General features: G+C 33.6%; 1 protein-coding gene across 1 annotated transcript; it reads left to right on the plus strand.

The window, feature by feature from the left end:
- LOC100788289 (BEL1-like homeodomain protein 1) lies at nt 1-3,922 on the plus strand (the record flags this gene model as incomplete). The annotated part of the gene is made up of 4 exons (XM_003539438.4): nt 1-294; nt 920-1,293; nt 1,498-1,558; nt 2,442-3,922. Coding segments are annotated over 4 exons (1,587 nt in total), but the record flags the coding sequence as incomplete, so codon positions are not given.
- Between the last annotated feature and the right edge of the window lie 13,935 nt (nt 3,923-17,857).

Below are 17,857 nucleotides of genomic sequence, written 5' to 3' on the forward strand. Positions count from 1 at the left end.
ACGTCGGCATCTACCGGTGTTTCAGGTGTTATTATGGGGTCGAACTATTTGAAAGCTGCACAGGAGCTTCTGGATGAAGCTGTGAACGTGGGAAAAGGAATCTACAAAGAGGAAAAATTTGCAGAGAAGGTGAAAGCAAATAGGGAATCTACTAATTCTGGAGCTGCTGGCGGTGGTGATGGTTCAAGTGGTGGAGGAGAAAACAGTGCAGGGAAACAAGTTGTCGAACTCAGCACCGCTCAGAGGCAAGAACTTCAGATGAAGAAGTCTAAGCTTGTCTCCATGCTCGATGAGGTAATTTTAATTAGTGAATTTTGGATTTGTCATGCAATATTATATATATATATATATATATATATACATGTTTGATTGATATTGTGAAAGTACTAGCTATAATTAAGTAGTGGGTTTTAAGAGTGGTGTTCGGTTTAGTTTGGTTTGATTTTGTCAGTTATTCAGTCTGTGTTGGTGATGATATTATTCAGTAATTGGAAAATTATGTACCATATTCAGCTTTTGGAGCGGGCAATAATCAAGAATGTGACACTGGCAAGGGTCAGTGAAATTGACAGTGTGATGCTGCTGTCTCTCGCTTTCAGTTATTTCTTGTGTCCTGAAATTATGTGTAGAGGAAAGGAAAGTAATTAAACTGGCAGGAAAAGTAATTTGGTCTAGTGAGTACTGTCAGAGAATAATTTGAGTTCGGACCCAGTTGGGTCAGCTTCAGCAATGATTCAGATTGATGAAGTGGGAGAGAGTTAAAGTATAAAATCTACTAATAATGGTCCAATTTTCTTACTATGTTTGTCTCTTTTCATGATTCATCTTAAAGTCCAGTCTAACTTTTAATTACATTTATTATATACATATACATGTGATTCTAATTATTGTTATTTATTTAATTTTCATTTAATTGCAGGTAGAACAAAGGTACAGACAATATCACCACCAAATGCAAATTGTGGTATCATCATTTGAGCAAGCAGCGGGTTATGGGGCGGCAAAATCTTACACTGCCCTTGCCCTAAAAACTATCTCAAAGCAATTCAGGTGCCTGAAAGATGCAATCTCTGCACAAATCAAAGCCACGAGCAAGACATTGGGTGAAGATGATTGCTTAGGAGTTAAAGTAGAAGGGTCAAGGCTTAGGTATGTTGACCACCATCTTCGGCAACAAAGGGCACTTCAGCAACTAGGAATGATTCAGCCCAATGCATGGAGGCCCCAGAGAGGCTTGCCTGAACGAGCTGTTTCCATTCTTCGGGCTTGGCTTTTTGAGCATTTCCTTCACCCGTACGTAACATATTTCTTGGGACTATTAACCTTTGTTTTCATTTAATTTCTTTCATTTTAGGTATATATTATGTATACTTGCCATCGGCTTATTACTTTAATTTTAGGAATATATTATGTATACTTGCCATCGACTTATTACTTTCATTTTAGGTATATATTATGTATACTTGCCATCGACTTATTACTTATTGTGGCCTGCAGATATCCAAAGGACTCCGATAAAGTTATGCTTGCTAAACAAACTGGACTTTCTAGGAGCCAGGTATGTTAATTTCATCAAACCATGTATACCTTAAGGAAAATGTAAAATTAAATTTTGAGAAAGAATTAATACATGCTTGATGTAAATTACTTTTTCTTTAAAAGCTTTTGAGAAAGCTGATAAAAAAAAAACTTTTTTAATAGAGTTATGATATAAATATTCTTATATATCAAATACCTTATTAACATTCACCTATTATTTTCTTTATTCTCTTATTATTTCGTATTATCTATCATATTTATATTTTTTAAAAAAATCTTTCTCTTTCTCTAAGTGTCAAGTTAATAGTTTAGTGGATGAGTTTCATTTTAAATAAACTAAACCAAGAATACAAGTTATACTTAATTTTAGAAATTTCACATTTGAAACTCTTGTTGTAAATTGAAGTGTGGGTACGTGTTTAAGAACAATTCATAGAGCCAAAGACGAAAAGGGAGGATTATAAACAAAAATTTAATTTCACTTTCATCTTCAATTCTTTTCACATTTTTTTATTTATTTAGTATCATATCATTTATCACAATTTTTATTTTCTTTTTCTCCTGTTTCTTTTTCTTCCCATCACTCTCTTCTTCCACTTCAAAATGCGGTGAAAGTTGATATTTTTCCTAGGACAATACACTAAAACAACAAATCTATATTTTCTCCCCAAATATATGATCTTACAAAATAAAATTAAAACTGTATATAAACATTTCACTTGTTTTTTCATCTTTTTGGTTTATAAACATTTCAAAAATACGTCACAAAATCAAAGGAACAACATTTTGCAGTCCTCCTCCCCCCTGGTTAATATACACATTAAAGTGGTTCGGTAGCATGAACTAATAACGACAGTTGTAGCTAGCAATGTGAGAGGTTTCTGATACTCTTTTTAATGCAGGTGTCAAACTGGTTTATCAATGCCCGAGTTCGGCTTTGGAAGCCAATGGTTGAAGAAATGTACTTGGAAGAAATCAAGGAGCATGAACAAGGTAATGCCTCAGAAAACACCAAATCAAAGGAATCGAGCAAGGAGTTGGGTTCAACAGCAAATGTTGCACCCGAATCAGGTGCCATTAAACTCGATCATCTCCAATCAAAGCAAGAAAGCTTCAAACACCAAAACACTTCTCCAACCGAGATCTCAACAAACTCTTCAATGTCTCCAATGGGAGGGTCCCTTCAATCCCCCTCGGGTTTCCATCTTGCAGGATCATCTGACATGCAAATTAGGAGTCCAAAGAAACCAAGAAGTTCGGAAATTCAAAACTCTCCAAGTAGTATACTCTCAGTGGGGATGGAAATGAAGCATAATAATAATGGTGATCATGCAAATAATAGAGAAGCCAACAACACAAAGTTTGGCAATGAAAGGCACCACCAGAAAGATGGATACCCTTTGATGACTAGCAATGCAAACCATGGTGGAGGGTTTGGAGCGTTCACCATGGAAGACATGGGAAGCAGATTTAATGTCACTACTGAGCAACTGGCTTCAAGGTTCCATGGAAATGGTGTTTCTCTCACACTTGGACTTCCCCACAATGAGAACCTTTCTATGCCAGGAACTCAACAACATGGATTTCTCTCACAGAATATACACTTGGGAAGGAGACTTGAAATGGGAACAAATGGAAATGAGTTTTGTGCTATCAACACTCCACCTTCTTCTCACTCAGGAACCACTTATGAGAGCATTGACATTCAAAACAGAAAGAGGTTTGTTGCTCATCAGTTATTGCCAGATTTCGTGGCCTAAGTACTGATGGCTAGGTAGCCAGCTAAAAATATTGGATAATTTATGTGAGAAATCTTACAATTCTGATGAGTGTTTCTCTAGACACGCTAATTAACTTGGCAGAAGACTTAGCTAGCAGCACCAAGAAAAGAAAAGGAGAGGGTTTATGTTGTTTTCACATATATATACATGCACATGCATATGCAGTCACTAATTATGAAATGTACCGTGATTTTGGTATACTGAAATTCCTGGAATGGGAGGGGTTGCTAGCTCCCTGTAAAGATTGGATAGTAGTATAGGATTATACTTGCAGAGATTTAAGTTAGCTTAATTAATTATAGGATTCATAAAAGTTGGGGAGGGGGTATATATATAATGTATATGGTATTGGATGTAGCCAGTTATGTAGATGGATTTGAATGATTTCTTTTGATTTGATGTTATATATATTTGTGCACGAGAGTTATTATTTGTGTATAGAAGAAGAAGCATTGCTTTGTAAAATTAGTTATTCCTGCACGTAATTCTCGTTTCATGTGCGTTTGTCTTCTGTGCATAGCTGGTGGTTCAAGGTGGAATTAATTGTGGGAGACATGCATGAGAGGGAATATACGGATATGCGTACAATTTGGACGTCTTCATAAAATAGAGTTTGAGAATTTGAGTTTTATATATATATATATATATATATATATATATATATATATATATATATATATATATATATATATATATATATTAATTTTAACCATTTTTCTTCATTATATTATTACTCATTTTATTTCATATTTTTCTCTTCGTTTCCATTATCATTACCAAGTTAATGTAGTATATATAATTATAACTTCTCAAGTATTTACTTTTGACACACTACCACTACATTGCATGCAAAAGTAATTAATCGGACCCTTCCCTAATTAATTAACCTGAAAGCAGTTGTTTGGTAGATCAAATTTCTCTCTTTTCCTTTATAAACTCCTCTTCATTAGAGTTTAACGTACGTCTGATCATAAATTTTATAAAACTATATTGTGGGCAAAGGTACAATACGTAAAAACGTTTTGTTATCTTGTTTTCTATATCTGTATCCATTAGGTTTGTTTAATTTCTTCATGCTAATGAATTGGGAGGGGTTTCAAGGTTACCTAAAAGGCTAAAACACGTAATTATATATATGACCGAGGGAATGAGAATGTCTAGAAGCCCTACTACATTTGTTTCCATTCTTTACAATAATGAAAAGCAAGAAAGTAATAAACTCATTGGTCAATTCCATTTTTTTTATTTTATAAAATCCGCCACTGTACCTCGCTAGTCCGAACCTCTTGTAATTATATCTCTTTGAAACTTGTAGTTCATGTTATAAACTAGCGATGGAGGAATTATTATATGTTCGGAGCCACCATTTGTTTCACTAATCGTCATGCAACAAATGCTTTTATTTATTTATATATATATATATATATATATATATATATATATATATATATAAATTTATAAAATGAGTTAATAATGTGTTATATAGAGATTAGTCAGAATCACCTATATACTCCTACATTATGTAATAATTTCTTCAAGCAGTGGGGCATGAGAACGGAGCACCTTGCTTGTGGGCACCCGTTGCTTTTTATATGATATATACCATGCCACAGTAGACAATAGTGTACTGAGAAGAAAAGGAAAGAGTTTGGATCTGATCACTCAAACCTAACATCAAACAAGAACGAACGAAGCGGGCTCCATGCAGCTAGGTCCCACTGCAACACTTCTTGGGTTGTGGCTCACAGGAAGGAATAGCTGTATGATGTACTTAGTACTGGTAGAGTTTCTCTTCTCAATGTCTCACTTTGTATCTTTATATGCATTATTTAACTTAACATTCTTTTAGTTATTCATATCATCATTTTTCTTTTATTAGTATATTAATATTAATATGCATGTGATATATATATATATATATATATATATATATATATATATATATAATAAATATTTTAATATATGAGTTACATTAATTATAATTAAATTCATAATATATAAATATTTTAAATATATAAATTTTATTTTGAATTTATAATCAATAATATAAATTTATTTTAGTTATTGTATTATAATCTATCTAAGTTATGTGTTGTAAAATAAAATACATGTCAAAAGTAAAATGAATTTTTTTTAATAGTACATCTTTATTGAAAATGAGTGAGAAGAAATGGAAATAAAAAATGACAAAGAATGAAGCGTATATCTTAATTGCACCTTCTTCACCCCTACTCTCCACACTTCCTTTCTCCCCCAAAAAACACGAGACGCTCTTCCCTTCTTCTCCTTTCATTCAAAAATTCTTCCTTTCCCCAAAACATACAAGACCCTTCCCTTCCCCCCTTCAATGCCCTTCTTTGCAATGATATTTTTTACCAGCAAATTTATGTTCAACGGAATCCTGATTCAATTATAGATAATGTTACAACGAATCACAATTCTGTTATCATTTTTTTGGGGACACTACTAAAATAATTGGTTTTAACATCATCATGTTAACATCGGTTATGATGAAAACCAATGCTAAAAAATGCGTGGTGATATTTTTGTAAATAAAAAGTCATCGTTAGCATTGATTATTCTAAAACCGATGTTAACAGATCGATTTTAACATCAATTATTTTAAAAATTGATGTTAACTGAGAGATTTTTACATCAGTTATTTAAAAATCGATATTATCTAAGCACTTACATCATCAGTTTTTAAAAAACCAATGTTCATAGGACAATTTTAACATCGGTTATTTAAAAATCGATGTTGTCGTTTAACAAAAATTAGGGGTGCAGGAAGTAAAAGCCCACTGGTGCAGGTACAAAGCCCAAGAACCGATTACTTTCTTTCAGCAAGAACAAAACCCTAGCAGTAGCACACGCACTACCTCAAAAACAAACATAACCCTTCAAAGTCGTTGTTTACTCTTTCCTTGTTCGCATCTTCAACCTACACCGACGTCGTCCGCGTAGTCATCTTTATGTTTGGCTTCATCAATGGCTAGTACATATTTGAGGGCCTCTCCTCGACCTCAACAGCATCGACATCATTCTTCTTGACCTCGTCCTCAATCGCAACCGCGTGAAATCCGTCAAGGTTTCCTACGCCTCCACTGGTGTTTCCTCCGCTAGCTTATGTCATGAGCATGCTCTTCATCCATGATTTGAGCACAAAAACCATGCAATTCACGAAGCCTTGATCTGAATTCAGCGATAAAAGGGTTAGGATCTCCATGGCAGCATCGAATTTGCCTTCTGAAATTGCAGTTGCGGCCTCCGTTAGGGACTATTTGGAACTAATGAATTTGCCTAATGTTAGCACCAACAATTCCATCCTTTTGGGGTTGAGGTTTCTTTCTTTGTCCTCTTTCTAATTTGTTTTCTCATGGGATATCTTGATACCAAAGTAGTTCTTTCTTGCAAGGTGTGTCACTAACTAGATGAAACAATTTCATTGGACTGAAAATGAATGACTAATTTAAGGGGCTTGAAATCACTTGTCATCAACATATATAAGTAGTTGAATACTTTGGTAGTGCTGCCAACCATTACTATTAGGTTCAACCATGTACACCTCATTTTTTTAGGTTATGAGTAGAAAAAAGTGTGAGATAGAAAGAAAAAAATAATTAAAGAAATTAAGAGAGAAAAATAATGTGATGAATGATCTGATGAAAAGTGAATTAAGAGAGAGACTAGAAAAGAAAGTTTGAAAGGAAAATTGAATAGAAAGTGAATGTCAAATAATTAAACAATTTTGTTTATTGATTTCTTTACTCATATGCATGACTTGAACTCAAATTATGGTTCTTGTTCAGCACCAGTCTGTTGAAATTGTTATAAATTTTTAGAATATTCTTAAATATAATATGTATGAAAATGATAGAATATCCTAGAACTATAGTGTGTATGAATATGATAGAACAATCTAGAACTATAATGTGTATGAATATGGTAGAACAATCTATAACTATGAGTGTATGTATAAGATAGAAGAACCAAGAACTATCATGATACTAATCTATCATGAAAACTCTAGAAAGACCTAAAGTAATGTAGAAACATTCACCACCATTGAGAGGTTGGTGACTTGAGTCTATAAATAGGCAATTGGTATGTTGTAATTAATCATCCAAGAAATCAATGACATAGCCTTCTTTTTAAAACAATTCTCTAAAACTATCAACTATCGTCTAATAAACTACCAACAGTGGTATCAGAGCTATGTTCAGTCATACATTGAGCGTAGTTATATTACCTACCTCTATTCCAAAATCCTCCCAACTACTTCAAAAATTTCCTTTATACTATTAACCCACTACAATAGTATTTTTTTTAAGCTAAGGATAACACTACTCAATCGTCAACTATTTCTGTCCCTATCTTCAATGGTGAAAATTATGATTTCTGGCGTGTTAAAATAGAAACATATTTTTCATCTCAAGATTTATGGGACATAGTAGAAGAAGGCTTCACTGTTCCCGCGAATACTTCAGCTCTTAATGCATCTCAAGAAAAAGAGTTGAAGAAAAATAAATAGAAAAATTCAAAGGCGTTGTTCACCTTGCAACAAGCGGTGACTGATCCAATTTTCCCAAGAATTATGGGAGCTAAGACTGCCAAAGAAGCGTGGAACACATTGCAGGAGGAGTTTCAAGGAAGTGTTAAGGTACGTGCCATTAAACTTCAATCTCTAAGAAGAGATTTTGAACTATTGAAGATAAAGGAGTCTGAGACAGTTAAAAATTACTATTCTAAAGTTAAAGAAATAGTTAATCAAATGAGAGCTTTTGGGGAAGATATTCTTGACAAGAAAATTATTGAGAAAATTCTAATTACTATGCCCCAAAAGTTTGACCCAATCGTGACAACGATTGAGGAAACCAAAGATTTGTCCACTCTATCAGAGACAGAACTTGTGGGCTCTCTTAAAGCATATGAGCAAAGACTGTATAAACATAAAGAAGATACACTTGAAAATGCCTTCTAGTCAAAGTTTAAATTTTAGCCCCAAAACAAAGAAAATGGAGGAAAGAAAAATTATGGAGAAACTTCCAGAAGAAGAGAAGGTTCTAGGAATTTCCTTAAGAACAAAACAGATAAAAATCCTCCATGCAATATATGCAAAAGGCAAGGCCACGCAGAGAAAAATTGTTGGTTCCGTAATATGCTACAATGCAACCATTGCAAGAAGTTCAGGTACGCCGAGAAATATTGTTGCAACAAAAATAGTCATCAAGTCAATATCGCAGAGGAGCATGATCAAGAATAATGTATGTTCTATGCCACTCAAGACTCAATAAAAGAAAATGGAGGAAGCTGGTACTTGGATAGTGGATGTAGCAATCACATGGCCAAGGATGAGACTATTTTCAAAAGCATTGATGAGTCTGTCAAAGTCAAATTTCGACTGGGAAATGGGAAGTGTGGTTGAATCAAAAGGCAAAGGCACTGTCATGGTGGAGACAGATAAAGGTACACGACTCATCCATGATGTCTTACTAGTTCCCAGCCTAAAAGAAAATCTTCTAAGCATTGGCCAAATGATGGAGAGAGGCTACACACTTCACTTTGAAGGAGGTCTATGCAAAATCTTAGACAACAAAAATAAAAGGTTTGAGATAGCCTAAGTAAAGATGAATAAGAGCAATAGAAGCTTCCCTCTAAATTTAAAATATGCAACAAACATTGCCATGAAGGTACAAGTTGATGATTCATGGCTATGGCATCGAAGATTTGGCCACTTCAACACACATGCCTTGAAGTTGTTACATGAGAAGAACATGATGAGAGATCTTCCAAGCATAAAGAAGAACAATGAAGTGTGTGAAGGATGTCTCCTTGGTAAGCAACACTGATTTCCTTTCTCAACAAGCGGAGTATGGAAAGCGAAAGATCTATTGGAGCTGATACATACGGACGTCCGTGGACCAATGAGGACGCCATCACATGAGAACAACAGGTACTTCATACTCTTCATTGATGACTTCTCTAGAATGACATGGGTATATTTTCTAAAAGAAAAATAAAAAGTCTTTGGAGTATTCAAAAAGTTCAAGGCCCTTTATGAAAATCAAAGTGGAAAACGAATAAAAGTACTAAGAAGTGGTCGTGGCAAAGAGTACACCTCTCGCGAGTTTGAAAGATTTTGTGAGGATGAAGACATTGAGCGACAACTTACAGTCGCATATTCTCCTCAACAAAATGGAGTGTCCGAGAGAAAGAATCGCACAGTTATGGAAATGGCTAGATCGATGCTCAAGGAGAAGGGATTACCTAACACATTCTGGGCTGAAGCAGTCTACACTGCAGTTTACATACTCAACAGATGTCCAACTAAGTCTGTAAAAGACAAGACTCCAATTGAAGCTTGGAATGGGAAGAAGCCATTAGCAAAGCACCTAAGGGTCTTTGGATCTATATGCTGCATTCATATTCCAAACGTGAAGAGGCACAAGCTTGAAGACAAGACTATACGAGGTATCTTCCTTGGGTATAACAATATCTCTAAGGGCTACCGTGTCTACAACTTGCAAACTAAGAAACTCGTCATCAGTCGAGATGTTGAAGTTGATGAGTATGCTTCTTGGAATTGGGATGAAGAAAAAGTGAAGAAGAACGTTCTTATACCCGCTCAACTACCTCAAGAAGAAGCTGAGGAAGAAGACCCAGGTGAACCACCTTCACCTCCACCATAACAACAAGATCAAAAACTATCATCACCAGAGTCTACTCCAAGACAAGTAAGATCTTTGGTGGACATATATGAAATCAGTAACTTGGCCATACTTGAACTTGGAAGCTTTGAAGAAGCGTCAAAGCAGGAAGTATGGGTCAAGGCAATGGAAGAAGAGATACAGATGATCGAAAAAAACAACACATGGGAGTTAGTAAATCGTCCCCATGGAAAAGATGTCATTGGGGTTAAGTGGGTCTATAAGACAAAGCTCAACCCTGATGGCACCATACAGAAACACAAGGCGAGGCTAGTAGCTAAGGGTTACTCACAGCAACCCGGAATTGACTACAATGAGACATTTGCACCAGTAGCTCGTCTTGATACCATAAGAGCTCTAATAGCTCTTGCGTCACAAAAAGGATGGAGTATCCATCAACTAGATGTCAAATCCGCCTTCCTTAACGGCGTACTTGAAGAAGAGATCTATGTGGGAAAACCACAAGGATTCGTGTCTGAAGGCAAAGAAAGCAAAGTGTTAAGACTAAGAAAAGCATTCTACGGTTTGAAGCAAGCACCTCGAGCATGGTATAGCAGAATCAATCATTATTTCATGGATCAAGGATTCAGGAGGAGCAAGAGTGAGCCTACACTTTACATCAAGTCTCAAGGTTCGGCAGATGACATGAAGAGTACCTCTGGCTATGCTTTCTCACTAGGATCGGGAATGTTCTCTTGGGCGTCGAAGAAGCAAGCTACAGTAGCACAATCAACAGCAGAAGCAGAGTACGTGGCAGCTGCTGAAGCAACGAGTCAAGCTATATGGCTTCGTAGGATACTTGAAGGCATGCGAGAAAAACAAGATAAGCCTACTAAAATCAAGTGCGACAACAAATCAGTAATTGCAATGGAAAAGAATCTAGTTCATTCACAGCAGAACAAAACACATAGCAATCAAGTATCATTTTATCAGAGAAGCTGAAGCAACTAAAGAGATCAAACTCAACTACTGCAGAACAGAAGATCAAATTGCAGACATATTCACGAAGGCGTTGCCGAGACCAATATTTGAAGAATTACGAGCTATGCTCGGAGTTACAGAAATTTGCATCAATGAGGAGTGTTGAAATTGCTACAAATTTCTAGAATATTCTTAAATATAATATGTATGAAAATGGTAGAATATCCTAGAACTATAGTGTGTATGAATATGGTAGAACAATCTAGAACTATAATGTGTATGAATATGATAGAACAATCTAGAATTATAAGTGTATGTATAAGATATAAGAACCTAGAACTATCATGATACTAATCTATCATGAAAACTCTAAAAATACCTAAAGTAATGTAGAAACATTCACCACCATTGAGATGTTGGTGACTTGAGCCTATAAATAGGCAATTGGTATGTTGTAATTGATCATCCAAGAAATCAATAACATAACCTTCTTTCTAAAATAATTCTCTAAAACTATCAACTATCAACTATCATCTAATAAACTACCAATACAGTCCAACAATGAAGAATGTGTGATGGATCAATTTGGAATTTTCGATGGCCCTGAAAGCTTTAGTGTGATTACCTGCATATGATTAGGACTACTTAGGCATATTTGTAAGTTCTAGTGTGTTAGGACTTAGAGTTGTGATTCCTGCGTGCGTGATGATGTGTGGAAGGTATATCTTAATTAGTTGAATTCTTGATTTGTGGTGCATTGTGTTCTCGAGCCATAAAATATATAGGACTAGATAATAGATAATTGAGGTTGGTAATATTAGATAAGCATGTTTGTTTTATTTTCTTAAGTGGGGCGAAAGTTACCGAGCAAACAAGACCTAGATAATGTTTTTATGAGTGATGTTTTCACAATTTATTAATGAAACTACAAGGCAAATAAATATTGCACATGCGGTAACAACACCTAAGTTTTGTCTTTGGGGAATTGCTTTGTACTCGGAGAAATATTACTTTCATGGCATTGTGTTATGTTACGTAATTACATGAGTTGCATCTCCATCATGACATTGGGCCAGTTTGGCAGAGCCAGAGTCCTTCTCCCTCGTTTAAGAGTTTAATATTTTCCTTTATCCATCCAGTAGGGTCCACGTGGAGAATGGAGATAGTTTACGTAACTTGTTCTATATGCTTAGCATTGGAATTTTATTTTATTAAGTAAACAAATATAGTAAAAATTTGTTACGAGATTCCAAATTAGAGTCTGCAATTAAAATTCCTTTGACCAACAGAGGATTGTTCCTGACTTTGACATAATGACATGTATCTGCCTACTGATTCAAGTGTTGCTTCTTCTTCTAATTATGCTTTGAGCTTTAGCATACACACAAATTAATAAGTCTCTCTGATCGAATAATAATAAATGTTTTTGGTTTGAGGAAAAAATTATTTACAAGATCATCATAAGGTATTTTACCCACTATCTGCTATTATCTATTTTTTAATTATTCGTATTCAGTTTCTTATTGCAGTTTACACATAATAGATCTAAAATTATTTTACTTGAATATGTTATTATCATAGTCACACATGCAGTCACTCTCACATATATGATATATAAAATTCATCACATCCATTTTTCATCATTCTTTGTTTTTCAACTATTAAGTAAAAAAAGTAGAGAGAAAGAATGAATAGATTTAATATAGTAATTAATTTATTGATGACATTAAGTTAATAACATTGCATTCCTTAAAATAATATTTGAATCTAGTTATTTTTATTGTTATAGTCAAATATCATGAGTTGTGAGATAAAGTTAATCGTAGGATTCCTATAGAAATATTATTTTTCATAAGGAATCATGTTTTATTTATTTAAGGTTATTAACAAATATACTAAACTTTTGAAGACATCATCGAAATCTCTAAATAACTAATTATGTATACTTACAAATCACTTAAAATGTAAATGAAAATGTGGTGTTAGTGTATGACACTATTAATGCATGTTTTAGGTGGTCTTAGAGGAGAAAGCTTCAAAGTCACTGTTCAATTATTGACAAGTACATCAATTCATCCAAGTAGTAATTAAAACGGTAAGATCGAGTATCGTATTCACAAGAAATTTTTTGTACTTCAGTGACACATATTCAGTTTGTAAATAATTTATAGTTGGATTAATGTGAAATTCAACAATTCATTCATGTCATAAGATAGACTATATCAATCTTTCCAAATTTAGAATGAGTACTAGAAATAAGCGCTGAGTTTAGTGAATGAAACAAATAGCAAGTTGAATATGTCGGGGAGCTTCCTACTGAACTCTCTCTTAATGTGTTTATAATTTTTTTTCTCTATTTAATATTATCCTAATGTCACTTGCACCTATAAATTTACTCTAACTGCGATTCCTCACATGAAAGAGTCTAACCCTCATAGTTTCATTCTTGATTCCTCAACGAATTAAACCTAAGCAGGCCGCATGACAAGTTAGATGCAAACTATACTAAAATACTTCACACTATTCCTAGAGATGCAGAATCTTAGCTGTTCTACCAAGTTCTAAGGATTAATAGCATTTTCCAACACTTAAATCCTACAAAACACATAAATGGATGATCAAGTCACATATATGAAAATAACCACAGATAGAAGCAAAGACACTAACAATAATATTAAATAGATAGTTAGAGTTTTTACATCAAAAGTGTTCAATGGAAAACTCTCCAACAATGGAGTGTTTAGCCTTCCATTAACATTGAGAACTCAAGTACAATGGGAATACAAGGAGGAAAATGGAATGTTGAAGTAAAATCGGAGGAAAGCAGCTTGCTTGTCTTCCTTCAGCCTTGCCTCTCTGTTTTTTGTCTCTTCCTCTAGATGTGTCGCTTCATTTCCCCATCTCTTCCAACTTTAAAGACTTTTGGGCTTCTCAGTTTATGAAGACGCGCTCAGCGAGCAATATCTTGTTGAGCAAGAGTTAGTGACTGGGCGCTGAGTAAACTTGGACACGCTAAGCGCGAGAAGCGACAAAAGATTTGCTAGGTAAGCTGGCTGCGCGCTGAGCGCTACTCTTTCTTTGATTTTGTGCTCTCTGGGGTTCTTCTTTGCGCTGAGCTGGCTCTTTTCTGCACTGAGCAGATTGCCTCGCTTAGCGAACTTTGTGCGCTGAGTGCAACCTTTCAGGATGCACTTCCAATCTTCCTTGCTTAAAACCTGAAAAGTTCAATTGAAAATACTATCAATCATCAAGATTAAGTCTTCACTATGTAAAACTCACAAGAAATCAGTTATTTAACAAATCTCACACAAGGAACCATAAAATTGGAGGCACATTGCTAATTTTTATCTACTTTTTAATGCATTTTGTGCTATTGAATACCAATTATCAATCACATGCAGGTCATGTTCATGCTACTCATAATTGAAGGTATTGAAATTCTTGGTTTTTATTTTTATTTACAGTTCTAGGTTATTTCTTTCTTTTTCAATCATTTGTCATTTAGTTGGAAAAAAAATATTAGTAAAAAAAGCCTCAGCATTTTTGGATAATTATCTTGTATTTTGGAGATGGTTATTTTGTGTTCCTTCTTTGTATCAATGATAACTTTCCCAAAATGTAAAAGATGTTAGTTGGAAATTCATATGCAAAGTCATAGAAGCAAACAAGCAGTAGGACATCTCATATGTCGTGTGTTTTTCTAACATTCTCTCGAAGTTGTTCTTTATTGTGCTAAACAGCTTAGATATATTTATTACCAAGTGTTAGGATAAGAAACTCAATACTAAAGTGTATTTTAGAAGGAACAAGAGACTAGAGGGAAATTAGGCCAATGGGCATGTCTAACATGTTAGTCTAGATCTAACATTTATTAGTGGTATTTGGGTAATAAGGGAAAAATGTTCGATATTTAGTTTTCAGAAATTCATAGTTGGGAGAGAAGCTGAGATTCTTGAAATTCTAGCTATTATCCAATAAAAAAAGTTGTTTTTTTTTTCTTCTCTCACTTGCTTGGGTATTGAACCTTATTTTTATTAATCGTGGACGACTTTATCACCAAAATAGCTAGAAATCCTCAAGTTTCTTTAAAACAAAATGAAAAATAGAGCTTTTTTAATTTGAGCATCATTTAGTTTTGTCAACCTTAAAGAATTTCTTTTAATTGAAGATGGTATTCATCAGTTAGTAGGTCTGTATTAAACACTTTAAAAAGTAGTTGATTTTAAAGCAATTTCCTTTACCTAGTGCCTACTCTATTAGTGGACTTTTCTACACTTGTAATTGGGCCAAAGGATAGATAATCGTGAATGTCACACATAATAACATCATGATTTTGTTGTGTGTTTCATCATAACACAAACTATCACCTACATAGATAGGTTGATAGTAAAAAGATAAGTAAAATGTTACAACCTTTGATGACATTCATAATTGTTTTCCTTAAAGCATCAAGTGACGACATGTTTTCACTTATTATGATGGCTTTATAACCATTAAGGCATTCAAACAACACCATTCCTTCAGATAATGAAAATATGTCATCATCACAATACACAACAATAGATACATTCTCCATGTTTTAAGAAATATAGTGAATATCAAGAAGCTAGCAAAGGTGTTTAGTTTCATCAAACTCTTGCTGCTATTTATATTAGATAATCCATCGTTCTCTTGTGAGTCATACCAATTATTGAAATCGCACCGACAATATAACAATTTAGATTGCGTCTATATTGAATACGATTGATATACATATAAAAAAACACAGTGGTCAATCAATACATCTTAGAAAAAAAATGGTGTTCAATCAATAAGTGCAATCTTTTAGTGTTCAATCAATAAAAGAACACCAAATGTATTTTTTTTGCCTTTAGTTTTTTTTAAGAATATAGTACAACGGAATCTAGATTTTATTGTTTACTTTTTTTTTTCATCTCAACGGAATTATAATTTAATTGTGTTATGGAAAAACATAACAACAAAATCATGATTTTATTGTGTTAAGAGAGTGCCAAAAAAATAACAATGAAATTGTGATTCTATTATTCATTATACAATAAAATAAAAAATTCATGGTGTTTGGGGGAATGAAAAAATGATTGCATAATAGATTTATGATTTTATTGTACATTTTATTCAACGAAATCAAGATTTCTTAGGAAGGACAATTTGAGAATAAAAAAAGAGTCAACCCCTTAGTAGGGCTTAATAGAAAATGAAATGGGACAACAATGACTCCTATACCTCTATCATGGTGGAAAAATGGGTTTGAGTAGGCTCGTAAATGCTGGATCGGATGGTTATTATGGCCCATCGATTACGGTAGTAGTCTAGTCCAACATTTTGTGATGGGCTTTGGAGCACTTTTGGAAGTGCAAATTTTGACTTCTTTTTGGGATTTATTCCCATATCCATTAAAAAAATATTTCTATTAATAAACAAATATAAGTTTATTTACTTTATAGGTTAAACTGCATGAAGATTTATTCTGTTCAATTTAGTCTTTATATGAAAAAAAATGATTTCTGAAATTTAGTTACTATTGTGTATTCAATATAACAATTGAAGTCTATAGTGTGCGGCAGATGAATTGAAAGAAAAATTTTCTTATTGTGATTCTAAGGCAAGACAAGCAGCAAGGTGACTTATGGTTGTTGATCCTCATCCCAAATTCTAGTTTCTCATTAGGCCTCTTAATTATCTAATTTAAGTGTAGGTTTTTTTTACCTATTTAGAAGGCTTTAATATCTCGACAAAAAAAGTCCTTAATTCAAATTAGACGTTTAAATCCTATATCGAATAAATAAGTTGAGTTAAGCCTTACATTTAGGAAACAAATCATATTCTAGTCTTGTAAAATCTAACATTTTCGATTATGTTGCGCATCAATATTGATAACAATTGTTGAAAACACCCGGGACCCTTCAACTCCACACTTCTTCCACGTAAACCAATTCCTTTCTCAGTAATTGATGCGGGCATTGAATAGTTGGGAGTGCATACAGATAGATTTAATCGTTTATTTTTCTCTCCAGATTAAAAAAAACCCTTTACATCATGTCTTCATGTTTCTTCTTCTTTCACATTTTCACTCTATTAGTTAGCTCAACATGCAAGTTTATGTCGCCAACGGTTCATATTCTTAAAGACTACAATAAAAAAATCTTTTGCATGCATAATTTTTTAATACACAAATTAATATGTTTCTCCACTTTTATTTTCTATGGATCCATATGGAGTTACTTACCCATTGTTATAGAAGATTTTGTCTCTGTTAGATGAAGAAAATAATGTCGTGTTACCAAATGGCGTGGAGATGGAAGCGAGACAACATTATGGTATGAATAAACATCCTTTATTGCGGATGAACGCATATTTCTTTTATTCTTTCTATGTACTTACCTTATTATATTTTTTTGGTCACTATTGTCACGGGTGATACCAAAATTAATTGTTGAAGGATTCATCTTCATTTATTAATTTAGGCTAAATTAGAGTAGATGGTCATTTGTTTACAAGTGTACTCTTATCTTTTTATATTTAAATAAAAAACAGTGCAATATTTTTTAAATCTCACCCATATTTTTAAACGGTAGTCTTTTTTATTAAATTATAACATTAATTTTTACATGATAAACACAAATAAATTTTAAATTATGTTTGATGATGATATTGAAAATTATGAGATGAAAGTATTAATTAAAAAAGGATGAATTTTAATTATGCCATATACCTAAAGACGATGAATTTTAATTTTGTTATATATCTAATAATGTTAAACTATATATGCTACTCTTTTGAAGAATTTTGTAGTTTTTTAATGATTTCTATTTTAGGTTGATTTTTTTATGAACATAAGTGAAGAACAATGACATTGGTTCCCATGTTGGGTTTTATCTCTCCTTTGCA

This window comes from Glycine max, chromosome 12, assembly GCF_000004515.6.
Source record: "Glycine max cultivar Williams 82 chromosome 12, Glycine_max_v4.0, whole genome shotgun sequence".
Classification (NCBI taxonomy): domain Eukaryota; kingdom Viridiplantae; phylum Streptophyta; class Magnoliopsida; order Fabales; family Fabaceae; genus Glycine; species Glycine max.